Source organism: Pinus tabuliformis, chromosome 6, assembly GCF_031772625.1.
Source record: "Pinus tabuliformis cultivar Carrire ecotype Pingquan chromosome 6, CPIR1, whole genome shotgun sequence".
NCBI lineage: Eukaryota > Viridiplantae > Streptophyta > Pinopsida > Pinales > Pinaceae > Pinus > Pinus tabuliformis.
In genome coordinates, this window is record NC_142292.1 from 213,213,757 (window position 1) to 213,241,549 (window position 27,793).

The window sequence follows — 27,793 nt, forward strand, 5'->3', positions numbered from 1 at the left end:
CTCCAATACATGGGTCTAAGAAATGGATGGTCTAAGATACTACTTTTCATGGAAGGCTGTTCGGAAGTCAGTATATCTTACTTCTCTTGCTCTAATCACAGTTGCCCTTTTTGTTCGTTTGTTTTCATCTCGTTGCTAGGCAGCTAGGGTTTGCAGCCGAGCACATCAGGGCAATACATCCAAACTCTACATCGCTCACAGCTGCAACAAAACCATGATACGATCCGGCGCCTCGCGTCTTCGCAGTAATCTGAAAGTCGGGAGTCTCGGCAGAAAGGCTTTTGCCACGAACACACCGGGGCTTTCTCGAAAAGAAATTGCACAGTCCTCCTCTGGCGGACTGTTCTCATGGCTTACAGGAAACAACTCTAAATCTCTTCCTCCCCTGGATTTTCCCCTGCCAGGCGTGAATCTTCCGCCTACACTTCCAGATCATGTGGAACCAACAAAGACCATTGTCACGACCCTTCCAAATGGTCTCAAAGTTGCATCCGAAAACTCTTCGGTATGTTTTTTTTTTCTCCATCATTTATTTATTTGGAAATAGCTATGAGAAATATTCCCTTCGGCGGGGTTGCCCTGGCATATATATGTTTCTTCTTTCTTCAATGGACGTTTGACTCTTCTGTATTGATTGGCAAGTTTAATCCATTTGATTCGGATCCTTTTTTTGCTTGGATCAGAGCCCCACTGCATCAATTGGATTGTACGTTGATTGTGGTTCCGTGTATGAGACCCCGTTGTCCAGCGGGGCAACTCACCTCCTGGAACGAATGGCGTTCAAAACCACAAAGAACCGAAGCCATCTTCGGATGGTGCGTGAGGTGGAAGCCATCGGAGGGAATGTTACGGCATCGGCATCCCGAGAACAGATGGGGTACACTTTCGATGCTCTCAAAACCTATCTCCCCGAGATGGTAGAATTGCTGATTGATAGTGTGAGGAACGCAGTTTTTCTTGACTGGGAGGTTAACGAACAGGTATTTCGCCCTTCCCATCAGTTACTTGTTTTACATTTAATCGCTTTTTTGTTGTTGTAAATAGTCCCTTTTTCCAATTAGATGTAAACGTTGTACATACATGACAATTGAAAAAGGGCAATACTAAGGTAGCCGCCACTAGCTATTTTATAGACAATAAATGCCATAAAAACCACAGCGGCCGGATTCGGATATGTTTCGGTATGGGAGAAATATGTAACCAACAAATTCAGTACGGCTCAATATGGAAGCTTACATCTCAGGGATATGAATATATGAATTTTGTTCCATATTTTAGAAGAATTTTAGCCTTAGGAATGTGCAATAAACCAGAAACGTAATTTATTCCTTGAAAATGATGCAATGTCACTTATATATGATGCAATGAAGGTTATAATTAAATAGGTTATTTTGTATCAAAGACAAACAAAAAATAGCCAATATGGAAGTGTACATCTAATAGATACTAAAATATGTACTTTGTTCCATATTTTTGAAGATTTTTCGTGCAGTAATGTGCAATAAACCAGAAACGTAATTCACTCCTTGAAAATGATGCAATTTTTCTTATATATAATTCAATGTAGTTTATATTTATAATTTATTTTACTTTTATTTTTAAATATTTGAAGTTTGTGAGATGTTTTTTTTTGCACTAATAGGTTGTTTTGTATCAAAGACAATAAAAAATAGGTTGTACTGCTACCGATGTCGTACAGAAAAAGTCAATATGGCTGAATGTTTCTACTATGATAAATACTATTGAGACTGCCCTAGATGATGCCCATGGCATACAACAAAAATTAAGGCATTTTTATAGGTTTGGAATGCCTATAAGGACGGCTTTTTGCTGTTTTTTCTTCTGTCAGTAAAATGCAGTGTTGTGGTATTTGATGTAGCTAGTGAAAGTGAAATCAGAGATTGCAGAAATTTCGAACAATCCCCAAAGTTTGATTCTGGAGGCACTGCATTCAGCTGGCTATGCTGGTGCATTAGGGAATCCTCTCATGGCTCCTGAATCTGCTATAAACAGATTGAATGGCACAATTTTGGAGGAGTTTGTCACAGTAAGTGCCATTCTCGTTTCTTCCAGTATTTACTTATTTGATTGTACAAGCAGACAGATGATTCGGCAACTTCTTCTGTGCTGGATGTCGTTTGATGATAGAGCCATGGGTTTTTTTAGGCACAAGGTTGGATGCCCTTTGTTACAATTGTTGTTGATTTGTTCCAACTACAGGAAAACTATACTGCTCCACGCATGGTGTTGGCAGCATCTGGAGTGGATCATGAACAACTGCTCTCGTTTGCTGAGCCTTTGTTGGCTGACCTACCTCAGGTTCCTTCCCAGGAGGTGATTAAATCTCAGTACATCGGTGGTGATTTTCGGTGCCAAGCAGATTCACAGGTAACACTATTTATTATCATGTTTATCTTAAGAAAAATGCAGATTAAGGTCATCTATTGATACTTATTCTGTGCTGGTTAAGCAGCCATTGCTTTGATCTATTTTTGGTTTGTTATTTTGAGATTTTGGCCCTTTGTTTGGCAGAGGACTCATATTGCTCTAGCATTTGAGGTTCCTGGCGGCTGGCATAGTGAAAAAGATGCAATTGCTTTGACAGTTCTGCAGGTACATTTCATTGTGCTTCTGGTAGCGAAACTATTCTTAGAAGTATTATTTGCATTTGTAGTGTGTTTTTTGCTCTTTGGGATCAAGTCTTTTTAAGTTTGCAAGTTGTGTACTTCTTTGTGGGCAAAGCTTATCTCAACAGCAACCTTTGTATGCATTTGTTTTGTGTACAGACGCTCATGGGAGGGGGTGGGTCGTTCTCTGCTGGTGGCCCTGGTAAAGGAATGTATTCTCGATTATGTAAGTAATTGCTTCTCATTGCAAGATTTATTTAGTTGGAGAAAAAAACCACCTCCCTTACAATTACATGATATGCAAGAATGAAAATACTGACAATTATTAATTGCATACCTCATCACAAGCTTTATTGTATGGAGTGAAGAGCAAACTCTGTTACAATTACATGATATGCAAGAGTGAAAGCTGTTAAAGATTTTGGTTACATAATGTGGACATATGCTGTTTTTTGGTGTAATTTCTAGATATAGTACAGGTTTAATGTCAATGTGTTTGCATTTCCGAATTTCTATCCATTCCGTAGAACAGCATGAGGCATCTGACAATTTCAGCCCATTCTTCTTACTTCTTCTTTAAGCCAATCAGATTGTTAAGTTCTTCCCTTTGCAAGCCTGCATTGCTTTTGCATGTTTTGTAGTAAATATCAATTTCTCATTGTACTTTTTGAGAATTCTAATTTCAAATTTTGCTGTAATGAAATAACAGATCTTCGAGTTTTGAATGAATACCAACAAGTGCAATCATTTTCTGCTTTCAACAGCATGTACAATGATAGTGGCATTTTTGGTATCCATGCAACAACGGTAAGACATTTTTATGACTTTCAATTTGTTGCCTGGATTTTTTTCATAATGTGTCATATTTAGGCTACCCACCTGATAGCATGGATATTAGATAACAATTCTGGTCTTTTTGATATGCAAGTACAAGCATTTGATATTTTGTAATGGTGGTTCCTTGGGCTATTTTCAATGTTATAACGAGTACCTTTCAAGAAATCCTATAGATGGCGCTTCCTTTGAAATACAAGTGGAATTGTGTTAACATCCTTTCCTTCATGCTCCACCTACTAATAGCTGCCATGTTAGCTAAGAATCAAATTCTTTTGAGTTTGTTCAGTCAGATTGATGCACCTATTGGCTAATGTGCACCTTGATTTGTAATATTTTGCATCATTTTGTTGCATTGCCCTTTCTTTCATGTGGGTTCTGTCAACTGGTATCTGTTATCTTGGAAATTAACTTTTGGTTCCTTATTGTTCGTTTATGTCTATGTTACCGGATCCGTCAGCCTTGGGGGATGGATTCGCGGATCCCTGGATCTGATCCGGATCCGGATCTGGATTCGCTTGGATCCGCCTAGGGAAAAATGTTTTCTTCACCATAATGTGCACCCCGAAATTCAAACTGCGGTTCCTGCAATTTGGGATTTTTATAATACAAAAATACCTATATTCACTGAATTAATTTTCTGTTAATATTCACTGAATTAATTCCTAACTTTGGGTCCCTTTGGTCACGGGAGAAGTTCATATTCGCTGAATTAACACTCTATTAATATTTGTTGAATTAACACACTGTTAATATCTGCTGAATAAATACCTAGCTTTGGGTCCATTTGCTCACAGAAGAGGTTATTTCCCAAATAATACTTTTAGCTTTATACCTAGCTGGTAAAATGCATTTGGTGGGTTGCTTGTAGCCACCATGGTGGGCACCCTCGCTGGGTCATCCCATAACCCTATGGAACATTTCAGTAATGTGGAACATATCAGTAATGTTAGAAATACTATGGTATCGGAAACCAAGGGCTGACCATTCGTTGGAACGTGGGGACATTTGGGGACAATTACGGAAAATTTATTAATGTTCTAGAGATTATTCACGTTCAGATGTCAGATTATTAAGTTTTATATTTATATTATAATTTATATATTGCACTATAAATAGAAATATTAAAATTTATATATATCTATTACATTAAATATATTTGTTTATTATATCATATATTGAAAATATATATTTATTATTAAATCACATAAAATATAATTATATATTTAAAATTTTGTATTTTTACAAATTATAATTGCTAATGTTTATCTTCTTTGAAAGTAAGGAAACATATTAATGGCTCAACACCTAAAAGTATCTTGCGAGGGTGGAAGTCGCCCCTATTACATACCAGATACAAGTTATTTTTAGATGGCCAATTTTGTCTACACATAATGATGTTGCTGCATGCTGAGATCTTCAGATTGTATCAATGGAGGTTAGACCAGTAACCATAAATGTTGTAGCCTTTTCCATACTATGGAAAATATTTATTACTATATACATGCTGTTTCCCCTCTGTACTCAGATCCTGGCTTTTAAAAAATCTGACAGATCCAGATCCGGATCTGAATCCTGGCAACTTAAGTTTATGTGCCTGGGACTGTATTTTCTCTTGCCGTATCAAACATGCAGATAATAGACGTGCCTCTGATCTGTATTAAGTAAATAAAATATTTAAAGTGTGGCATACTCTATATTTATTTTTTTCTTAGGAGACAGTAAATCATTGTTATGATATATGTTTGTAAAAGAACAGAACTAGCTTCTATAGTAGGTGCAATAGTTTTACAAAGATTGTCAAGATTACATAAAAAACCCCAACGTTCAATAGGCGATGCAAAATTACAAAAGGACCATGTGTAATGTATTATGATCATAAAGAAAAGAAATTAAATTGCTATTTAGGGGTATGCTCTCTTAGTTCAGTAAATTGCTATTTAGGGGCATGTTCTTTTAGTTCAAATATTTCCCTTTCTACGTTAGATGACAGAACCGTTTTGAAGTGGTCTCAATGTCACTTGGTTCAGGTTCTGGTTTGATTTGGCAACAAGAAATTTGAGTAAAATTCAAATTTTCAGATGAAATTCAGATAAAAATTTCCATCAAGTTTGCCTATATTTATATATATATATTTCAAGATCTGCAAAATAGGAAAACACAACAATAGGAAAAAGTTCCCTACCCTCGTAAAATTCGAACATACAGGATACATGATGAAAAAATCCCATGGCCTTCTTACACATTGTGAATCATGATAAAATCCAATGCCATCATTAAACATATGAGATATGAATAATGATAAAATCAATTTCCTTCATAACCATATGAATAATGATAAAATCCATTGCCATCATTAAACCAATATGATATATGAATTATGATTAAATCAAATGCCCTCATTAATCACCAGACTCATGATAAAATCCATTGCCATTGTTAAACATATATGATATATGAGTCATGATGAAACCAAATGCACTCATGAATCATATACAACAATTGCAAGTTGCAAAGAACATATTTACATATTTCCTGTGGCCTATTTGTTACATCATCCGTGGTGTAGTCAAGGAACTAGAATCATGATCTCACTAGTGTCCGGACATTAGATTCATGGTTGATCATGTCACAATCAGTGTCATGATCGTCATGCTCTTTAGCTGTGGTTGGAATGGACTCAAAACATGACAAGGGGAAGTAGATGAATCTTTGCCCACACTGCATAAGGTCGAGTGTAAATTACTATGAATATAGACAAGGTCTCTCAATTGTCTATATAAAACCTATTTCTTTTTTAGGATTGAATATGATGAAAGTGACTCAATTTCCTTTCCCTTGGGTGAAGTGCTTTGTACTTGTTTTAAACATGTAAGCTTGAAGTTGCTCTTTAACCATCATGTTAATATCTTTGTTTGGATTCAACCTCTCTATAACCTCATAAAGGTTTCTCATGATTTCTCTACCCTCATTTCTTCTCAATTGTCTATATAATAACCTATTTCTCTTCTAGTATTGAATATGATGAAAGTGACTCAAGTTCCTTTCCCTTGGGTGAAGTGCTTCCTTCTTGTTCTAAACATGTAAGCTTGAAGTTGTTGTTTAACCATCATGGCAATATCTTTGTTTGGATTCAACCTCTCTATAGTCTCAAAGGATTCGACTTGCATGTAGAGGACCTTCATCTTTCATCAATTATGTCATATCTCTCATTGCACTGAGCTTCTACACTATTAAAAGCTTTTGCAATATATTCTTCACAATGATACGTACCCTCATAAACAAAACACTATAGGAAGTGTGTCACTGTTGTCTGTGTGAAGCATATCAACAATTGGGTCATATTTTTAAAACCGCGATGACACTATCCCAAAAGTTACTTTTCAAAATGATTTCTTTGATAACCGATCCTTTAGTATCTTTTCAGATATGGGAGGCTTCCCACTTGTTGTCACAAGTAACAAATATTAAGTTACCCATAACCACTCTTTTGAGAGTATTGTAAAATGTGGCAAATGTAGTATTAAAGATCTTTAGTAACTCTAGATGCTTGCTAGAACTTGCGTCCACAAATTGAGGTAGTGGCCAAGAGGTTGAGTTTCTTTGTACATAGAAGTTTTATGTTTGGTTGTGCGTGTGTCATACAAGAGCCGAGTGAGAGAAAGAGGGTTGAGATCTTTTGATAGGTATTCGTCGGAGCAAATTCTTCTGTGATTGTTGTAAGAAAATATTTCTCTTGATATCTTTTACATGGTATCTTTTTGTTATTCTTTATTGCATGTGATTGGTTTCAAGTATTTTTGTTTTTGTTGTTTATTTGGTTAAAAACCCATAATATTTATTGTTACAAATCATATTAGAAAGCTTTGTTTATTTCAGATATCTGAGTATTTGTTGAGACAATGAATTTGTAATCGGATCTAAAGAAATTAACATGGTATGAGAGCTCTAAATTTTGAATACGAAGCCAAGGATATTTGACATAGTTTTCAAGACAAAAAATACAAATTTTAGTTTTCAATCTCTTCGAGGGTTTTATTCAACAATGGCTACCAATGTTTGATATGAGGACATGCTTGAGGGTTCTTTGAACTATTTGAAATGGAAAGTTTGAATCTCAGCTATTTTCAAGGAGAAATAACTGTGGAATTTTATTAATACAACAATGTTTCCACCACCGAATGATCCAATTGCTCTTGATCAACATGAGGTCAAGGAGGCCAAGGTGCAGAGGATTATTCTCGATGGGGTCAAAGATCATCTTATATTCCATCTGTCAGAGAAGGATACTGTGAAGATGTCAGATGCGTTCACGAAGCTATATCAAAGTGACTATCAGAGTCAAAAGCTGATACTCAAGGATAAGGTGCTTGGCACAAGAATGTCCAAGTGCAAGAGCATGACATCTTATTTGTCCAGGTTGACACATGTCAAGGATGAATTGGCTGTTGTTGAAGAGACAATTGTTGAGGAGAAGCTAGTGCGTATAGCTTTGAATGGCTTTTCAAAGCATTGGGAGGTCTTTGTCAGGTGTGTTGTGGGCTGGGACACCTACTCGACTAGGTGAGGCTTTGGGATGATTTTGTCCAAGAGGAGATCCGAGAAAGTGGTTAGTGGGGAGATCAAAGGAAGAGGTTCGAAGAAGAGGAGAACCTTGCTTTGGCAAGCAAGGGTAAGCAGAAGGCCAATAAAGGGCCAAGTGAGGGGTCCTCTTCCAAGGGTGAGAAAAAGAAGGATCCAAGCAAGGTTAAATGCTTTGCATGCCATCAATTGGGTCATTATGCCAATTAGTGCCTAATAAGAACAAGGGCAAGTAGAAGAAGCATGTTTTTACTACCACACAGGTGGACGAGTTTGCAAAATAGTTCAAGAATGAGTTTTTGCTCATTGCATGTTTCTCGAGTTCAGTGGCCACCAGTGTGTGGTACATTGGCAATGGGGCTTCTTGCCACATGATAGGAGTCAAAGAGTATTTCATTAGTTTGAAGGAGGAGTTGGATTTCTACATAGAGCTTGTAGACAATGCTAAGTGCCGTCCAACTGGTATTGGCATGATCAAGTTTTAGAGGGGTTTTGACAAACAGTGGAGGATGTGTTGTATGTTCAGGGCATGACAAAGAACCTGATCTCAGTTGCTATCTTCTAGGAGGGTAAAGTGTATATTCGGCCCAAGAACTCCAAGACAACAAAAGTAACAAGGGTCAAGAAGGGCAAGTTTTTTTGATTGTAGTTCGGGCCAACACATGCATTGATAAGCTGTAGCAAAGGGTTGGGAGGATTATGGCATAGGAGGATGGCTCATCTTCATTATGGAGCACTAAATGTGCTTAAAGAGATAGTGATTGGGTTGCTAGAGTTGAAGGCTGAGCAACATGAGGTGTGCAAGGGTGGTGCACTGGGTAAATATGCCAAGACCAGTTTTTTGAGCAGCAACACTAGGTCCAAAGGGATTTTAGATCTAGTAGACTAGTACACTTAGATGTGTGTGGGACCATGTCAATAGTATCGTTGAGTGGGTACGAGTATTATGTGACCTTCATTAACGACTTCTCCAAGAAGACTTGGATCTATTTCATGAAAAATAATGACCTATATCTATTTTAACATGGAGGCTTTTCTTGTTGTAATGTTGTTGCTGAAAATACAATATTTAAATCACTAGAAACCCAAATTGAAACCCATCACTCAAAACTCATGTTTTGCCACAAAAATAATACAAAAATAATGGATAGGAAAAGTGATCATATCATCCAATCATCATCAATATTATGATTGTCAAAATGGAAGATACATGCCCAAAAAATCCTTGAAATTTGCTAGAAACATCCTTGAAATTTGTGTAGAACATTGTTGAGATTTGCTCGGAACATCTTGGAGACAACCAAGTCCCTGATGTTGGAAGAAATTGCCATTGATGTCAAAGGGTGAATTTGTTTGTTGATATGCCCTCATTAAGCCATTTAATGTGATAGGATGCATGCTTTGTGGATCCTCTTCCTTGGAGACATATTAAACTTTCCCTAAATGGATGGGTGTATTAAAGTTGCAATCTTGCCCTTTTGACGAAGGTCTAATTTGTAATTAAATCTTCCTAAGTCCAAGTGTCCAAGTCAACCTTGAAAGGAGCTCCTATGAAAGACAAAATTAATCTTTTAAAGAAGTCTAAGCCTCCTCTTACAAGTCAGTTTCCATCACTGTCAAGACAATTATTTTTAAGGTCAAAATAATTAATTAGCATCTAATCTTTCTCATGTTGGTTCTTGTAATGGTGGTGTCTTTTAAAAGGAATTTTTCATGTCTTTTGGCTTAGGTCGCCCGCTTGCGCCCTCTTTCATGTATAAATAAGGCATTTGGTTGCCTTCCAATGACACTGAATTCTCAAGCATCACCACCAAGTTTGTCTAAGGCAGTGAGCTTGTTGAATATTTGGAGAAGGGCAAGCTACTAAGGTTTTTGGTCTTAATCATTTTATCTTTTTTGTGGGAATTTTACTGAGCTAAATTGAGCTTCTAAGGCCATACATGAGGCCATTCTTGAGCCTAATTTAAGCCTTGTTTGAGACATTCTTGAGATATATTCGAGTCATCTTTGAGGCAGATCCAAATCATCTCTGAGACAAATTCGAGTCATTTCTGAGATAGATTTGAGTAATCTCTGAGGCAGATCTGAAGTCATCTTGGAGGCTCATCCGAAGTCATTTTCGAGGCTTTCTATTTGAGGTATAACAAAGTTTTTCTAAGTCTTTTTCTAAATAAGACCAAAGCTATTCTTAGTCATTTTCATGGCGTATTCTAAGGCACATCTAAAGGTAGTTAGTTTGGCCTATTTTAAGGAGTTGTGTTAAGGTATCCTGAGGCCCAAGTTAGGACTATTATAATTTCCAAGTAAGACCTGCGTTAAGGACTATTTAAGCAGTTGATTGGGTTTGGTTAAAAGTATCTTCAAAGTTTGAAAAAAGTAACTTTGGAACCTGATTTGAGTAGACTTGAAAGGAGTATGAAGCTAATTTGAAGTAGATCAGAAGCAAATATAACAATGATTAAGTGTTGTGTAATTGGTTCATTGTCTTTGGTATGGGAACCCAAGAGTTTTTATTCACTTGTATTAAGGGTGGCAGGGTGGTGTTAGGCAAGAAAGTTGTAGCGTCCTTTAGGAGGTTGTAGCCTTCTTCCAGTGGTAGTTGGTAAACCAGGGGTTGTAGCTCCTTCCAGTTGTCGCTGGTAAATCCAAAAGTTGTAGCTTTCTTCAAATGTAAATAAATTGTTAAATATAAATCTTGTGTACCTTTGATGTGTTGTGATTGGTTAATGCTTTGTGATCTTTAAATTGTTGAAATTTATGAAATATTGATTCACCTCCCCTCTCAGTGTTACCAATAATTGGTATCAGAGCTGGTTACCCTCTAATAGTCTAATCACTGGAGGGAAGATTGTGAATAAATATGGATCAAGGAATCTCTTCAAGATCAATTCAATTATTTGATGGAAATGATTATGCATTATGGAGCAACATCATGGAAACTTACTTGAAGGCTTTAGGAGTGGATGTTTGGTTCTCCATGTTAATGGTGGCTACAAAGCCTAGAAAAATCCTTCAACTCATCCCGAAAAGAAGAAATTGTTTAGTTGTAATTCAAAGGCTTGTCATGTGATCATGAGTGGATTGTCAAGAACCATTAAGACCAAAGTGATGACATGCACCACTGCTAAAGAGGCTTGGTATAAACTTAAAAGTGTTTATGAAGGTGATGATAAAGTCAAACAGGTCAAACTTCAATGACATAGAGCACAATTTGAAAATTTGAAAATGGATGAAACATAAAATATTGAAAGCTATTTATTTAGAGTAGATGAAGTTGTCAACGCCATCAGAGGATTAGAAGAAGAATTCAAAGAATCCCCGATTGTTCAAAAGGTGATAAAATTGCTTCCTTTGAGATCGCTTTCTTTGAGATGCATTGGATGAATTACATGGCACCCTTGCAGCATATGGAATGAGAACAGATACAAAAGCTGGTCTGTTAAACAAAGAAGTAACCTTTAAAGCCATGAAGAAGACAAGAATCAAAGAACTCAAGGTAGAAGGCACACAAGGCGATGAATCAGATGAAGAAGAAGCAAATTTCATTAGGAAGCTCAAAAGGGGAATTGGAAAATACAAAGGTAAGTTACCCTTTAAATGTTTCAATTGTGGCAAAATAGGTCATTATGCTAAGAGATGTCCTTTTGGGGAAATGAAAAGTTTCCATAAGAAAAATCTTTATTCTAAAGAAGACAACAACTCTTCAGATGAAAGTGATACAAAAGAAGTTCTCTTCATAACCCAAGAAACCCAAAATAATGATCTTGATGAAGAGGTCATTGATTCAAATGAAGAAACAAAAGGACCAAATGTGAAAATATATTCTTTTTGGGAACTCAGAAATGATTTAGAAACCAAATAGGAAGATGATCTTAAAGAAAAGTTGAAGAATAATGAAAGAGAAGTTGGCAAGCTCAGAAACAAAAATAGAGAATTAAATAGCTTACTTGAAAAATGTGGTGAAGAAAATATCTCCTTAAAGGTCCAACTTGAAGAAGCAAAACGAATTGAGGAAGTAATAAGGATCCAAATGAAGAAGAAAAAGAAGATTGTAAGAAGCTTGAAGAGGAAGTTGTGTCATTGAGGGTCGAATTTGATAAGATAAAAAAAACTTGAGTAGCTTGCTAATGTTGGATAACATTCTCAGCTGTCAAATACCACTAGGCGATAAAGTAGGTATTGGCTATACTCTTGCATCTTCAAGCTCCAAGCCTCTGAAGGAAGAAACTAAAAGGGAGTTTAAAAATGTTGTTGCTTCAAGAAGTTTTGTTGATATTCCCAAGAACATCCAAGATCAACAATGGATTGAACCACCTCCAAGGTAGAACAAATTTAGAGGATCATCCTACTCTTCGATGGTCATTGTCACTCTTGCGGAAATTTTGGGCATAAAACAATTCATTGTAAAATCAATACAAGATACAATTATGCAAGAAGCAAGAATGATTATGGATTTGCAAGAAATGGCGTTAGATTGGGAAATGTCCATGGATTTGCCAAGAGAAACTACAATCCATTTGAAGCACTAATGAATCAAAACATTATATGCTACAAGTGCAATAATCTTGGTCACAAGGCACAAGATTGCACACTTGTGAAAGAAAATGCTCAATTCATAAAGACATAGAAGCCAAATATCACATGGGAAGGAAAAGAAGGAAGATTGCAATAGAGCCTTGATCACTGAAGATAAGAAGATGAATGGTACATAGACAATGGATGCCCAACACATATGAAAGGAGATCAAAACAAATTCGTCAGCTTAAAAAGAAAATCTGGTAGTGTTGTGTTTGGAGATAACTCCTTCGTCAAGATACTTGGAAAAGGTGTAGTAAATATCGGAAGTGAACATGTGAAAGCAATGAATGTTTTGTTGGTTGAGGATTTGAAACACAATCTTCTCAGTGTTGACAAAATGTGTGATTAAGGGTATAATCTCTTATTTGATTCTCGGAAATGCAAAATCAAAGAAGAAGACTCGGGAAGATTGGTTGCAACAACTACAAGAAGACTAAACAACATATACATCCTAGACCTAGACCAAGCAGAGGAAAATAAAATTGTAGCTAAACAAAAGAGCCATAGGGACAACAAAGAAGGGAAGGCTAAGAAGACAAAAGTCCTATTGAGTTCTATATGTTCATGGGGAGCGGACCTAAAGAAATAGGTCGCCCTTTTCCATTGACGTCAATGGGGGAGAGAAAGGAAGTGAAGAATGGAGAGAGGGAGAGAAAGGAAATGAAGTATGAAGATAGGGGGAGCATGAGTGTTGACATCAATGACAAAGGGGGGATTGTTGGAAGAAATTGTCATTGATGTCAAAGGTTGAATTTGTTTGATGATATGCCCTCATTAAGCCATTTCATGTGATAGACTGCATGCTTTGTGGGTCCTCTTGATTGAAGGGATATTAAAGTTTCCCCAAATGGATGGGTGTATTAAAGTTATAACATTTCCCATTTAAAGAAGGTCTAATTTGTAATCAAATTTGCCCCAAGTCGTGCAAGTCAACCTTGAAAGGAGCTATTATGAAAGACAGTTAATCGTTTAAAGAAGTCTAAGCCTCCTCTTACAAGTTGGTTTCCATCACAAACAAGACAGTTCTTTTTAAGGTTAAAATAATTAATTAACATCTAATCTTTCTCATGTTCGCTCTTGTGGTGTCCTTTAAAAAGCAACTTTTATGTCTTTTGGTTTAGGTTGGCCCTAAAGTAGGCCCCCCACCTCTTTTATGTATAAATAAGGCAATTAGTTGCCTTCCAATGACACCAAAATATCAAGCATCATCACCAAGTTTGTCTGACGCTGTGAGCTTGTTGAATGTCTGGAGAAGAAGGTAAAGCTGCTAAGGTTTTTGGACTTAATTGGTTTATCTTTCTATGGTATTTTCCACTAAGCTAAATGAAACTTCTAAGGCCATTTTTGAGCCTAATTTCGGCCCCTGTTGGAGGCATTCTTGAGATATATCTGAGTCATCTCTGAGACAAATTTGAGTCATCTCTGAGGCATATTCGAAGTCATTTATGAGGCTCTCTTTTTGAGGTGTACTGAAGCTATTCTAATTCTCTTTTCTGAACTAGACCGAAGCTCTTCGTAGTCTTTTTCTGAAGTGGACTAAAGCCTGTTTTGCAGCACACAGAGGCATATTATAAGGCACATCTAGAGGAAATTAGTTTGGCCTATTTTAAGGAGCTATGTTAAGGTTTCCTTAGTTCTGAGTTAGGATTGTTACAATTGCCAAATAAGATTTATGTTAAGGACTAGATAAGCAACTAATTGGGTTTGGTCAAAAGCATCTTCAAAGGTTGAAAGAAGTAAAGTTGGAACCTGATTTGAGAAGACTTGAAAGGAGTATGAAGCTAATTTGAAGCAGACCAAAAGCAGAGATAGCAATGATTATGTGTTATGTGATTGGGTCATTGTCCTTGGTATAGGAGCTCAGGAGTTCTTATTCTATCTTTTATTAAGGGTGGTGCTAGGGAAGGAAGTTGTAGCTTCCTTTAGGAGGTTGTCGCCTCCTTCCAGTGGGAGCTGGTAAACTAGGGGTTGTAGCTCCTTTTAGGTGTAGTTGGTAAATCCGGAAGTTGTAGCTTCTTGTAGATATAAATAAATTGTTAAATATAAATCTTGTGTACCTTTGATGTGTTGTGTTTAGTTAATGATATGTGATCTTTAAATTGTTGAAATTTATGAAATAATAACCCCCCCCAGTATTTCCAATAGCTGAGTCCTCAATGAAGTTCCCAACAATCTGGGGACATTTTCTAAGGGTCCATAAGTTCTTGAAACATGGGAAAATAGGGTAGGTGGTTTGTTTTTTGGGGGGACAAGACCCCATGCAACATAGTAAAATATACTTTATAGAAAACATATACATGCATGGTTAAGAAATTAAAAACACGACTTAGAAAAACGGAAAGAAGATCAAGATAAAGATCATCATGATTGTAGAGTGACTCTTGCTCTATAGTTCATTGAGATCACATAGGTACATGCTCAACACACGAGTTCAGAATAGGTAATTACTTTGTATTTTAAGATAAAAATAAGGAAAACACATTCCAACGCTTTCAACTTCCCTTCTAATATATATTTATACAAAAACTATTAACTGCTATGCAACTAATTAACTAACTTCAAGTGATTCTTTCCTTGCATGGAGGAAAGCAATCACTTTTCTGTTTCAAAAACAAATTACCAACTACTACATAATGTCCTCTTCAAATTAATTGCCCAAGGGAGGACGTAGTAGCCTATTTAACCCCGTAGGTTATAATCATTTAAAAAGGGGAATTTGTTATTTAATGTTACTTAGATAACATTAGATAATAAAGTTATTAGAAATTTACTAAAAGATGTATTGGTACATAATGCACACTAGTGTTTTCTTCATCTGAAAATAAAATAAAATAAACATTAGATAATAAAGGTTAAATTTGGGGCAAATGGAGGGAAACTTGCAAGTCTCTGAAAATTGAATTTATAAAAGGAAGGGCTCTTGTCATTATGATCATCATGAATTGTTATTCTTCTTGATTTTGGGTTGAGGCTCTTGGAGGGTTTTAAGACCCCTTTTCTTTGATTGGTTTTGATGGTGAAAGATTCCACCCCAGCCAATCCTCCTATCTTTGATCGAATTCTAGTTGGTGAATTACTTTTATGTGGCAATGAAGGTGTTCTTGAGGCAATGGTCTAGCTTTTTGTGTCAACGAGGGTGTTTTTGAGGTAATAAACTAGTTTTCTGTAGTAGTGAGGGTCTTTTTGAGGCAACTATTAGCAAATAGCAAATGTGTTTTTGAAGCAACAATCTGATTTTCATGGACAATGTAAGGTTAAGAAGCCTTCTTCTGAGGTAGCGAGTGGCCTAAAGGGCCATGATTAGGAGACAACAAGGGATTAAGGGTAAATTTAGGGGCTTACTACACTAAGGATTGAGGTAGCAAGAGTGAATAAGGGTGAAAGGCAACAACAAGGCCTACTAGTGTGATTTCGGTGGCAACAAATGGATAGTTACAACTTACAATTTGTAAGCCTAGAAACTACATTTGCGTGATTGGGAAACTGTGGATTTTGTATGTTTGTTGACTTGGCTCTACTAGTAACATTTGCTAGTGAAATCAATTGTTGTTTGAGTTCTTGTTTATACTACTTGTGCATTCAATAAGCATCACTATTTTATAGATTGAAGAAGTACTTTAATACTGTTATAAGATACAATATTGTCATGTGTTTATCTGAAATCCTAACTCAGGATTGAACCCTAAGGGCAATCTCTCTATAAGATGAATATCACATACTAACTACCAGGACAAGTTTGAACTAATTGTGAAATCATGCCTTATACTTTGGCCAAGTAGGCTAAACAGTCGTGTAATGACATGGACAAAATTTTGTAGGGTTGATGTGGAAAAAACAATTTAATACAACAGTGGTAAAAAGTAAATATTTACAAAATCACATTACACTGCTGCTAACAAAAGACTTTGTTTCACAGGGACGCATCCCCTAAGGTGGGGAGCACGCCCCTTCACTCTCCCACGCTTTTGGGACTGGGAAACTCCTCGGGAAACGTTTCGCCATGTCCCCCTTTTGGGGAATGTGGGGAAATGCCAAAGGAAATGTTTCCCCAGTGAGGGTACACGTTTCCCTTGTAAGGGGGGTGGGAGGACGCCAGGGATGCCAAGGACCCTTTGAACACAATTATTTTTTTCATAAAGACAATGATTTATGATAGGGGAAGCAATTTTTTTTTTTTCATAAAGACAATGATTTATGATAGGGGAAGCCTAGTATTTCACGATATTTCCCTACTAATGCTATGCAATTCATGGTAATGCTATGCAATTTCATGGTAATGCCCTACTAATGACATTCTCCTTTATCTTTCATTTTCATCCTTTTACTTAAATTTTTAACATTACCATGAAATGACTCGGACGTTTGAGAGTGGTTCTAACCTCATTGGATTTCATATGGAGAGTAGAATTTTAGATCTCACTCAAAATCCAACAAACTTAATAGTTTTCCAAGATTTCAGGATTGGGGGGATTGCAATGCTCCATTGGATTTTGTCATGTACGAGGGTATGGAACTAGTATTTGATCAAGAGCACCAAATCCACTATGTACCTTGATGTTAGTGGTATTGGTTGTTGAACACCTCTATCATGAGCCAACTAAAAAAATTACCCATCACTCAAACAAAATCTTGAGTTGACATGCAGTGCTTTTTCTATCTTATTTTAATGCTCAGAGGGTGATATTGATGATGAAGATCCCAATATAGGCAATGGTTTTGATGATATGTAGGTATTGTTGTAGCATGATTTTTTTGGATGCTATAGGCCCATGTGGAGCTTGTTTGTTGATTTATTTTTTGTTTAGAGATGGATTGCACTCGGTGCTATTTTTGTTATGTGCACCCTTACACGCTATATAGATGAGAATGTTTGCTTATTTGTGTATAAATGGTTTGGATTCATATGGATGCACATGAATATATGTTTTTCTTTAAAATTTGTATATTTTATTTGTTTTTGGTTGACCATTTTTTTGGTCCGGTTTTTTGACTAGTTCCGGTCTGGTTCTGACCGGTTCTCGGTCTGGGGGGTCTAGTGGTTCAATGACAGGTCCGGTTCTGATAACATTGTTTTAGACTTCAGCATAATGTCATTGTCATATGATGAATTTACTTTTAGATGTGCATTGAATAATTTCAATTGTCAAATGATGAATTTAATTTAGATGTTCCCTGCATAATGCCAAATGATGAATTTAGATGGAACACTGCATAATGTCAAATGATGGATTCAATTTACTTATAGATGTACATTGCAGAAATGATAATTCATAATAGTCTAATATGAAATGATGGGTTTCAATAAATGATGAGTTTCAATTTAGATGTACATTTCATAATTATTAAGATTTACTATTTAGTTATTGACATATTGTTGGGATTTTATTTTTTTTACTTTTAAATATTAAATTTTTAATAATTTTATGATTTTTATGACTCTGACGTCACCTCGTTTCCCCGAAATTTCCCTAAATATTGGGGTTGCTTATATACGACCCTCTTTTGTGTATCATTGCTCCCGCGCTTCCCCATCCCGGAAACTCTGTGGAACATTGACAAAAGATTATGCAGCAGAGTTTCTGTTCTTTGTTGGCTATACGGTTGTAGGAAAACTCTGCAGTGACTATCGTTCTCATTTGAGCAGATCGATATTAATGAAAAACTTTTCAGCAACTGTTGCCAATGAGAAAATTTTAGCAAGTATTTGCTAACAGGAAATTCTGCAGCTCCTCTTATAACATGAAAGTAAATGGGTGCCCCATTGAACCTGCAAAGCACACATTATTCATCCAAATCATGCTTAATTCCCTATTAAAAAGACTCATTGTTCACACATAGCCCAACCATGCTAAATGTAGTATGTAGATGGAAGAAAATGAGGTAAAATATGGAAATAATGGAGGGAAAAGCTGAATTAAGATTAAAAAGAGTGGTTTAATGTGCAATTGAGGATAATCACTGACCTCATCACGTACATGGATAGACTTAATATATACTCTACAAAAAATGAATATGTATGTTGGCAAGTCATATTTTCACATGGTCCACATCATAAATCTCATAGAAAATGACCATCCTTGTCATATTCTTCCTATACAAGATCACAAAATTTGGAAAGTATGGAGAGAACAAAGAATGTAATGGAAGAAAAACATGCATAAATCTAACCATGTATATAGATGGACAGAATTAATATATAAAATGACAAATGAATGTGTATATTGGCAGGCCATATTTTCAAAACAAGGTTGCACGAAACGGGGAAACGGGTACGAGTTTCCGAAACGGGAAGCGATACGAAACGCGACCTCCCCAAATTTTGGAAACGGGGAAACGCGAATATATATATATATATATATATATATATATATATATATATATTAGGACATTTAAGAAATATGTGCAATCATAAAGCATATATGATACATTATAATTTATTACATTATGATAAAACTGTCAATTGTCAATGCATAAACTATAAGTATCTAAATTTGCATCACATTTACTCATGAATAATCACATAATGAAAATAGAAATATCCAAAATCAGCCACGAGAAATTTCTATTTTCTTGTCTCGTGCTTGACTAGGAGTCTCCTCCTACATAGTCGAACAACCTTAATGCTCTTGATTAAATACAAGTTTCATATCCTAGTACCCTACATTCTCTTGATTATTGGGAGTCTCCCCTGCATAGAGGGCTTGGTTCTCTTGATTAAATACAAGTTCCATACCCTAGTACATGATAAAATCCAATGGAAACATTGCAATCCCCCCAATCCTGAAATCCTGAAAAACAGATAAGTCTGTTGGATTTTGAGTGAGATCTAAAATTCTACTTTCTCCATATGAAATCCAATGAGGGCGAAACCACTCTCAAACATCCTGAGTCATTTCATGGTAATGTTAAAAATTTAAGTAAAAGTGATATTCTATTCTCCTTTATTTTTCATTTTCATCCTTTTACTTTAAGAATTTAACATTACCATGAACTGCATATCAACACTAGGGCAAAAGTTCACTTTTATAACTTTAGACAGGCATCTCGAAGCAACTAAAAGTCACTAGGCTAACGTAAGAATAGATTAGAAAACAAATAAAATAAAATAAAACACAAGTAAATGCTGAAACGTGGGTCATACGGCCCTGAAACACGTTTCAGGCCGTACTGGCCACGTTTCAGTTTCGTGAAACGTGGCAGTACGACCTGAAACGCGTTTCAGGGCCGTACCAAACGCGTTTCAGCGTTTCGTACCTGTTTCCGTATGGAAACGCCCTTCTGCCCCACGTTTCCTACAACATAGTTTCAAAAGGTCCACATCGTAAATCTCACAGACAATGTCCATCCTTCTTGTCTTATTTTTCCTATACAAGATTACAACATTTTGGAAGTATGGAGAGAATTAGAAGGGAATAGAATAAAAAGTTAAAAACATGCATAAATCTAACTACGTACATACAATGACAAATGAATATGTATCTTGGAAGGTCATATTTTCACAGGGTCCACATCATAAATCTCATAGAAAATGACTACCATTCTTGCCTTCTTCTTCCTATAAAAGATCACGGCATTTGGTAAGAGGGTGGATTGCTTGAAGAGAATTGTCGAAGCAACTTCCTGGTTACCTCTATACTATTTAAGAGGAAGAGTTGTTCTAACTAGTCTTTTAATTAATTATTATCAATATAAATATTTTGCTAACTAACCTGCTTAAAATTTGTGCATTGAATGTGCTGCAGATATGTTTGAATGTGATCTTTGAAACATTGTAGTTCCTGGTTAGGATTTTGGTAGATTTTGTAGAGGCAAGGCCTTCATTGTGTAGGAAACCTTTTAAAAAATAAAGGGCTATATACTTTGTCTTTCCACATTCTTCTGTTGTGCAAACTTGTATGGAAGCCCCAAAAGTTGTTTAGTTTGGCTTGCCATTTGCATCAGCTCATGTTATCAGAGCTATGTTACTGGAAATGTCACCCCTAATTGCTAGAAAGGCATTTTCATGTTTTGCAAAAATAGAGCCTTGTACGAAACAGCTAAGAAATGCGGTTGAAATGTACAAGGGGAAATTTCCGTCTATAAAATGAAAAAACATCATATAAGGATTCCAATCCTGTTTTCAGACAAATGAAGCTATGAACCTCCCTCAACGATAAGTCTCTTTTTGGCCATATTTCCAAATTTGAAATTCATGAAAAGTATTTTGCATGTTTTTTTATCTCATATATATATGTTCTAGTTGTATCATAACTTGATTTTCTGTAAAACTATATACATATATATATCTGTTCTAGTTGCATCATATCTTGATTTTCTGTAAAAGTATTATATTCATTTGAGATATTGCATCTGTATTTGTGCGATTTAGTATCATAGCTTATCGGTTGCCTTTCCTTGACTTGTTTTTGTTTCTGTTCTTGTCTTTTGGACCAAGGCTTGTGTTTGCTTGCTTGGCAATCTCTTTGGTGTTTACATTTTCAATTCAAACAAAATGATCTTGTCAATTTGCATGACTTGTTCTTCTATTTCTTCTTGATTGGTCAAGTTTAAGATGATGTAACATGACTCTTGTTGATCAAAACCATGTGGTGGATGAGTGATTATAGAGCTCTCTCATGTTGACCCTATCTGGCCCTTGACTAGGCATTGCCACTCGTTCTCAACTCGAGTCTGGTTGGCCCCTATGCGCCTACTCCTAAGCTTGCGACTGTTGTTTGCTGCTCAAACTAACTTTAATGGAAAAGTGTGTTCTTCCTTTAGAGTTTTGCTACCCACGATTTTGCTTTGTTTCAGCAACTGACAACTAGTTCAAATTGCGAGCATCTGATTGTCTCTGGTGGGCTTTTTGTGAACTGTGCCTTGCATGAGTGACTCGTTTGGTTCACAACCTTGCTCCTTTTACCAGAATGATATGCTTCTACATGCAGTTACCAAAGTAAACTAGTATATACTTCATAAGTAAACTAGTTCTCATATAGAATTCTAATTAGTTAGTTACTGATGTAATTAGTAAATTAGTTACTGATTTACTGCATCAGTGAACTAGTCCTTATTAGAATTTAATCTAATGCTTAATAAACAAGTTCTTATTATTAGCTAGTTACTGATGTAATCGGTAAATTAATAAATTAGCTAGTACATACTACATAGGTAGTAAATAACCACAGGTATTATGTTATGTATTTCGTCTAAGAACTATATTATCATTTTTTCAACTACTTCAAGGTCAGCTGCGGTGTCCTGGGGCATAGCTGATATATTTTGGGTACTGCATAAAGTCCAGAAAGAAAGACAATGTTGAAGTTCATATATCAGCGAGTAGAATTGGAATATTCTCAGCATCACAGTTCCAATTGCAAATGGTCCAAGCAAAATCTTGATGAAACTTCAAAACATTCCGATATAACCATAAAATAAGATTTTGTAGGCATAAAATGTTTATGATTGAACAAAACAAGCTCAAAAACCATTTAAAATTCAGCTAAATCACGAGAAAACATCCCTTTCGATGATCAAACGAGATTAATATTTTAGAGAAACAAAGCATCCTTCTAATGCAAACAGAACACATCCTGCATAATGTATAGCTCCAAACATAGCATCTTTCATACCTGTATACTAGAGGAATAAGCAAAAGATATAGGATACTTAAGATTATAAGAGTGAAGAAGGAATTCCATACCTTGAAGGGTATTAACAGACCGGGTAGTTGTCATAAGTATATAATGGAAAAGTATAAAAAATAATAAAAACTGTAACTATCCCAAGGACATATCATACATGTAAATGCTGAAAAGTCCATAAAGAGTATACCTTTACAGTGCACACAATACAATTTGACAGTTGAATCTTGTAGGTATTTACAAGTAGTTTACTGAGTTAAATATAGGACTTTGCCAGTTCACAGCCTTGACTTTGCTTGCCTAGTTTTCAATGAGTATTCTTTGTTGTATCCAACTAGTAAAACCAGAGGGAGGGAAGCAGATTTTTCAAAAATCGGTCATTGACTTCAACATATCATACTCTTGCATATTGCAATTGACTAGTATGGCAGTTCGACGTCATTTGCTGAAAACAATTTACTACAATCTATATTATTATAAAATACAAATTCAAATAAATTATTAAGCTTGGAAATATCATATTGTGTAATCAGCAATGCCCATTGTCAAAACTGAACAATCTTTCCTGGAACATCCCCAAAATCTGCTCAGAAAGTCTTGGGTATTGCCAGCAAGCCCTTTGCATCCTAGATGAACTCCCTAATACAAAAGGAACACAAAATGAACACTAAAGGAACTCTGAAGTCTTGAAAATTCTGACACAATGGAGACATGTCCTTGTGCAACATAAGTTGTTTGCAAATATTTGTAAGCCAACCTCATTGCTAGGTGTTTTTGACTTGAACTAAACCATGTTGGTGCTAACATCTATCTCTGGTGTTGATGTGTGCATGCGTGTTTAGTGTTGAGCTTTGTCAACAGATTCAAATCATTATTTTCAAGCCAACTTTCAGCAATTATAAGTTTGATAGTAAAGACTATTGCAATCTATTTTTTCTACTTTTTGGCATATGGTTTTTATTGGATTTGATTCTTTAGTCATATGCCTTTACTGTGTAGGCATTAGTGTCTACCAGGAGGTCTCCTCTTTTGACCCGAAGTGTATGCTAGCATAGACTATTTAGTCATGGCAATGCTAAAAGGCCTTAGCATTGAAACATTGGTAGTGTTGCATGCCTTTTAGGCACAAGTCATAGATCATGGTGCATGGGTTGTCTTTTGGAGTAAGGCCTGATCGAAGAAGGCTTGTTGATTGTAGATCTCGAGTAGAACCGTGACAATGGAATTATAGAATTATTAACATACCTTGTTCAACGTGACTTTATATTACAAAACCCAACAAGATGCAAACCATATAGACAATCGATGTGAAAATCCATGTTAATGAGCAAGTATTGAAAGTGATGGAATTGGTTCATAGGTATGAATACCTAGAACAACTTCCTATTCTTCAATAGAGGCTTTCAAAATTTAAATAGATTCATCCCATGAATAGATCCCTTCTTGGCGAAACACAAGAAGTACAATTAGAGATCATAGAGCTCTAGAAACAGAGCATAAAATAAGACACCATATGGCATTGATAGTTTGCACAAAGACATATCGAGGAGAACTATTCTTGGGTTTATGGGGTTAAGGGGTAGGAAAACCCCCATTTTGTGGAGTTGGTTGTTTAAGTGAAGCTCGAGGAAGAGGGATAGGAGCTCTAAAGAGCTTAAACTCGTGGTTAGACTCTTAGAGTTCTCTCTTCTCTTAATTCTCTGCAGGTGGGATTCTCTCTCATTCAAGATAAACTTGAAGAATATAAACTTCGAACAAGCTGTTGGAGTAATTGGTACATGTAGACATGACTCATACATATGTATCATTATGTGCTTATGATTATGGCTAAGGCCATATTGTATTTATTTTGTTGTATGATTAGGCATGGTTAACGTTGACCTAGTGAAACTTGATATTAAGCTCAATAACCCTCCTAGGGGTTTTGCCCTTGTTTTGTGGGCCCATAACCCTGTCTTGAAGGAATGTCTCACTTGTGTCTAAATACACAACTGAGCTCTTGTTTGCATCATCTCATTTTGTGATCTTCATTATTTGAAATATCAAATGTTATAAGCCTAAGGGCATGCACTTATGGCAGTTTTGCTTGTGTAGTTTTGGTTTTAACATGTATCTGTGGCATTTTCACTCTTACTCCAGTGCACTAGACCTATTAGTCTTCAGTGAACTAGAGTTATATCTCACTAGAACACACTTGTGCAGAGGCTATTTCAAAATTTGAGGGAGAATTTTGTTTTCATTGGTTCTTTTGCAGACCTTGGTAAATCTCAACACAAGCTTGGCTGATTTTGGATTCCACGCTCGTCCCTCTGTTCAACGTTCTTGAGGACTTTCTTCATGTCTTGAAGGACATAATACATCTCTGTTATATAAAGAAAATAATATGTGAAGTTGAAACATATTTCATAAAATATCACGAGTTACAAAAACGATGGGCCCATAAACTACCAACTGTAAAATCAGTTAGTGAGTAAAAAAATAATAAATTAAAATATTATAATAAAGGAGAATAATAATAAGTGATGACTCTTTGTTGAAAAGAAACTCAGGCCATATTTATAACTAGGGCCTTCTCAGCGTATCACATCTCACGACCATCGGAATGTATCTCAGCGCATCGGTTCAATCATATATATAGTACGTATTATTTCAGCAATTATTGTTTGCTACGTTGATAATAGAGTGAAATTTTCCTGAAATCAAGTTAGACGACCATACATTCTGCTGTTGCCATTTTATATATATTTATATCATGGATGCATCAAAGGAAATAAGATTACATAAATGTAGATCTCTATACTATTTTCAAACTGGATGTAGATAAAGCATTTGAAAAATATAAATATGAGACATGCATTGAAGAAAATGAGGATGACCAAAGTGAGCTCAATGAGTGTCTCCCCATTGGAGAAAGTTAAGGTAAAGAAAAAGCTGATGTTGAAGATGAAGACTAATTCTGATTTTAAATCTGATTGGGAATGTGAACAAGAAGAAGATGAAGACTCTAAATCCGATTGGGAACATAAATATGATGATTAAGGAATGTGAACAAGAAGAAGATGAAGACTCTAAATCCGATTGGGAATATAAATATGATGATTAAGGAATGTGAACAAGAAGAAGATGAAGACTCTAAATCCGATTGGGAATATAAATATGATGATTAAGAAAAGCAATCATGAAGCCAAAGAAGCCATACAAGATTTCCATAAAGCAGGATTGCAGAAGAACTCATTGTGGGTATTAAGCCAACACTCATTTCTAGCTCTCGAGCTCCATTGGGGTTTGCAAATATACAAAGAAATTTTATAAGACCTCAAGGTCTTTAACAAGATATAACAAAAGTTTTCTGCATGACGAGTTGCAAACTCTTTCCTTTTTTGATATCAACCCCATGCTCCTTTATTTTGATTTCGAAGAATCTTCCTGTTTCTCCAATATAGCATAAACCCCAGGAGCACGGAATTTTGTAGATGCCTTTCTGATGGTGGCTATCAATGCTATCCTTCACCGATCTCATTCTTTATTTCACAGTTATTAAGGGTTTGAATGAGGTTTTGATACCTTTCTTTATCAGGATTCTACCTATCCTATCAGTTACTCCTTGGATATATGGGAGGTGGGCCTTTTTGACATTACTGTCTGGTAGATGGGTGCGCTGACAGACTGTGTCCTGACTCCTGTCCCTTTAAGAGTCTTTTTGATATCCTTTCTCTTATAGCCAAAACTATTGAAGACTTTTGCTGGGTGACCTTTTTATTTTTTGAGATGCTCATTATAGAATATTTTCATTGCCGATTTTTGCTTTGCCTCTGATTTGAGTACATGCTCATTCAGGAAATCAATACCCTTTTAAGTCTTTGTTTGTGCAACTCTTCTACATCCAGTTTGAAAATAGTATAGAGATCTACATTTATGTATGTGTAGAATTTCTACTCTCAAAAAATAAAATTAGATGTACCTGGAAAGAATATAATATTTTCTTTCGTGAAGTGAATTCAAATGTCATCTGCAGGTATTTTTGGGTGTGCCTATCCTGTAGCACTAACTTTTTTTGTAGATGGTGTATTTTTTTATTATATTCGATGGGCCTTTTTGGACTAACGTGTGCATCTTGCTAAATTATATTTTCTAATCTCCCCTGTGCAGGGATCAGACTTTGTATCACAGGCTGTGGAGTTGGCCACCAGAGAGCTCTTATCTGTTGCAACTCCTGGACAAGGTTACTTGGCATTCTTTCTTGTTTTGCTGATTGTACTAATCACTCTGAATTTCAACTTTGGTTCTTAATTGTTATACCTTGTTTGTATTCTATGGATAGTCACTGAGGTGGAGCTGAATCGTGCCAAAAATTCTACAAAGTCCGCTGTTTTGATGAATTTGGAATCAAGGGTATGGTGCTATCGAATAACATAAAATGCAATGCTTTTTCATATGAACATCAAAATGGCATGTCTATTTGTATTGTAGTAAGCTAATTGCCTTTGTGCAGATGGTTGTGACAGAGGATATAGGGAGACAAATCTTGACATATGGGCAGAGGTACATTCACCACATGCCAAAATCAATGTTTTGCGGTCAGGGATAATCAATTTCTCTTGAATTGTTTGACTTGTCCACTTTAATATTATTGAGGGGTAACCTAAATTCATATTACCAGGATATTGGTTACAACTTACAGCGTTGTGTTCAATAATTGTATATTGCCATTCTTGTGAGAAATGCTAAGAAAACATTTTGTATTGCAGGAAACCAGTTGAGCATTTCTTGAAGGTTCTCAATGAAGTGACCTTGAATGATATTACAAATATTGCACAGAAAATAATTTCGACACCATTAACCATGGCCTCGTGGGGAGATGGTATGTATGATATTTTTTTTCTGATTCATCAGAAAGTCTGGAATAGCTTTGTGTGGTATGCAAGTGATTTTTTAAACAATGGGTTTGTGATGCAATATCTCATTAATATTCTCTTATATTGCCTGTTATGCAGTTATCCAGGTCCCAAGCTATGATGGTGTCAGCCGACTGTTTCATTCAAAGTGATGCATAATGACATTCAGAGCATCATTATTTAAAATTTTGATACATTTTTCGGTTACACACATTCAAGAATTGATCGTGAGCAGGTTTGCATGATGAACTTTAGATGCCCTGCATTGTCATCATTCATTTGCCCTTCCTGTAAAATGTGGTTCTGATCGTTAATGATTTGTATTTGGCTCAATATTTCATCTTGAAGCCCATGTTTGTGGCAAATGAAAAATAAGCTGGTTCTGAGAGGTGGGAAATAAATTCCGAAAGTTTTGTTGATCATGTAGTTTTTGTTTCTATATGACCTATTTAGTAGTAAAAATTATGTATTGTTTCAGAATCCATTGTCTTCATAACTGCAGTTTGAAAAAGATTTAGTACATAATGTGGAGAATGATTCTTGACCTCTCATTCTCTTATTGAAAGAGCAGTCGAGATTGTGAGATCTGATATGTGCTTCTCATAAACGTTTAAAACTACAGTTGAAATGGAAGCTGAAGCAATCCCTGCATCAC

General features: G+C 35.9%; 1 protein-coding gene across 1 annotated transcript; it reads left to right on the forward strand.

Moving 5' to 3' along the window:
- Positions 1-27,684, forward strand: LOC149258221 (mitochondrial-processing peptidase subunit alpha-like). The gene is made up of 12 exons (XM_089414928.1): positions 1-505; positions 684-980; positions 1,880-2,047; positions 2,221-2,388; positions 2,533-2,613; positions 2,787-2,853; positions 3,337-3,434; positions 26,393-26,465; positions 26,565-26,635; positions 26,736-26,785; positions 26,992-27,104; positions 27,238-27,684. The coding sequence occupies exons 1-12, from the start codon at positions 215-217 to the stop codon at positions 27,288-27,290; spliced, it is 1,530 nt and encodes a 509-aa protein (XP_089271054.1). The 5' UTR covers positions 1-214; the 3' UTR covers positions 27,291-27,684.
- Positions 27,685-27,793: the final 109 nt, after the last annotated feature.

Excerpts from the sequence above, each read along its gene's own strand:
- LOC149258221 (XM_089414928.1), top strand. The coding sequence starts at position 215 with ATGATACGATCCGGCGCCTCGCGTCTTCGCAGTAATCTGAAAGTCGGG. Across the intron at positions 981-1,879 it reads ACTGGGAGGTTAACGAACAG|CTAGTGAAAGTGAAATCAGA; the intron begins GTATTTCGCCCT and ends TATTTGATGTAG. Across the intron at positions 2,854-3,336 it reads AGGAATGTATTCTCGATTAT|ATCTTCGAGTTTTGAATGAA; the intron begins GTAAGTAATTGC and ends ATGAAATAACAG.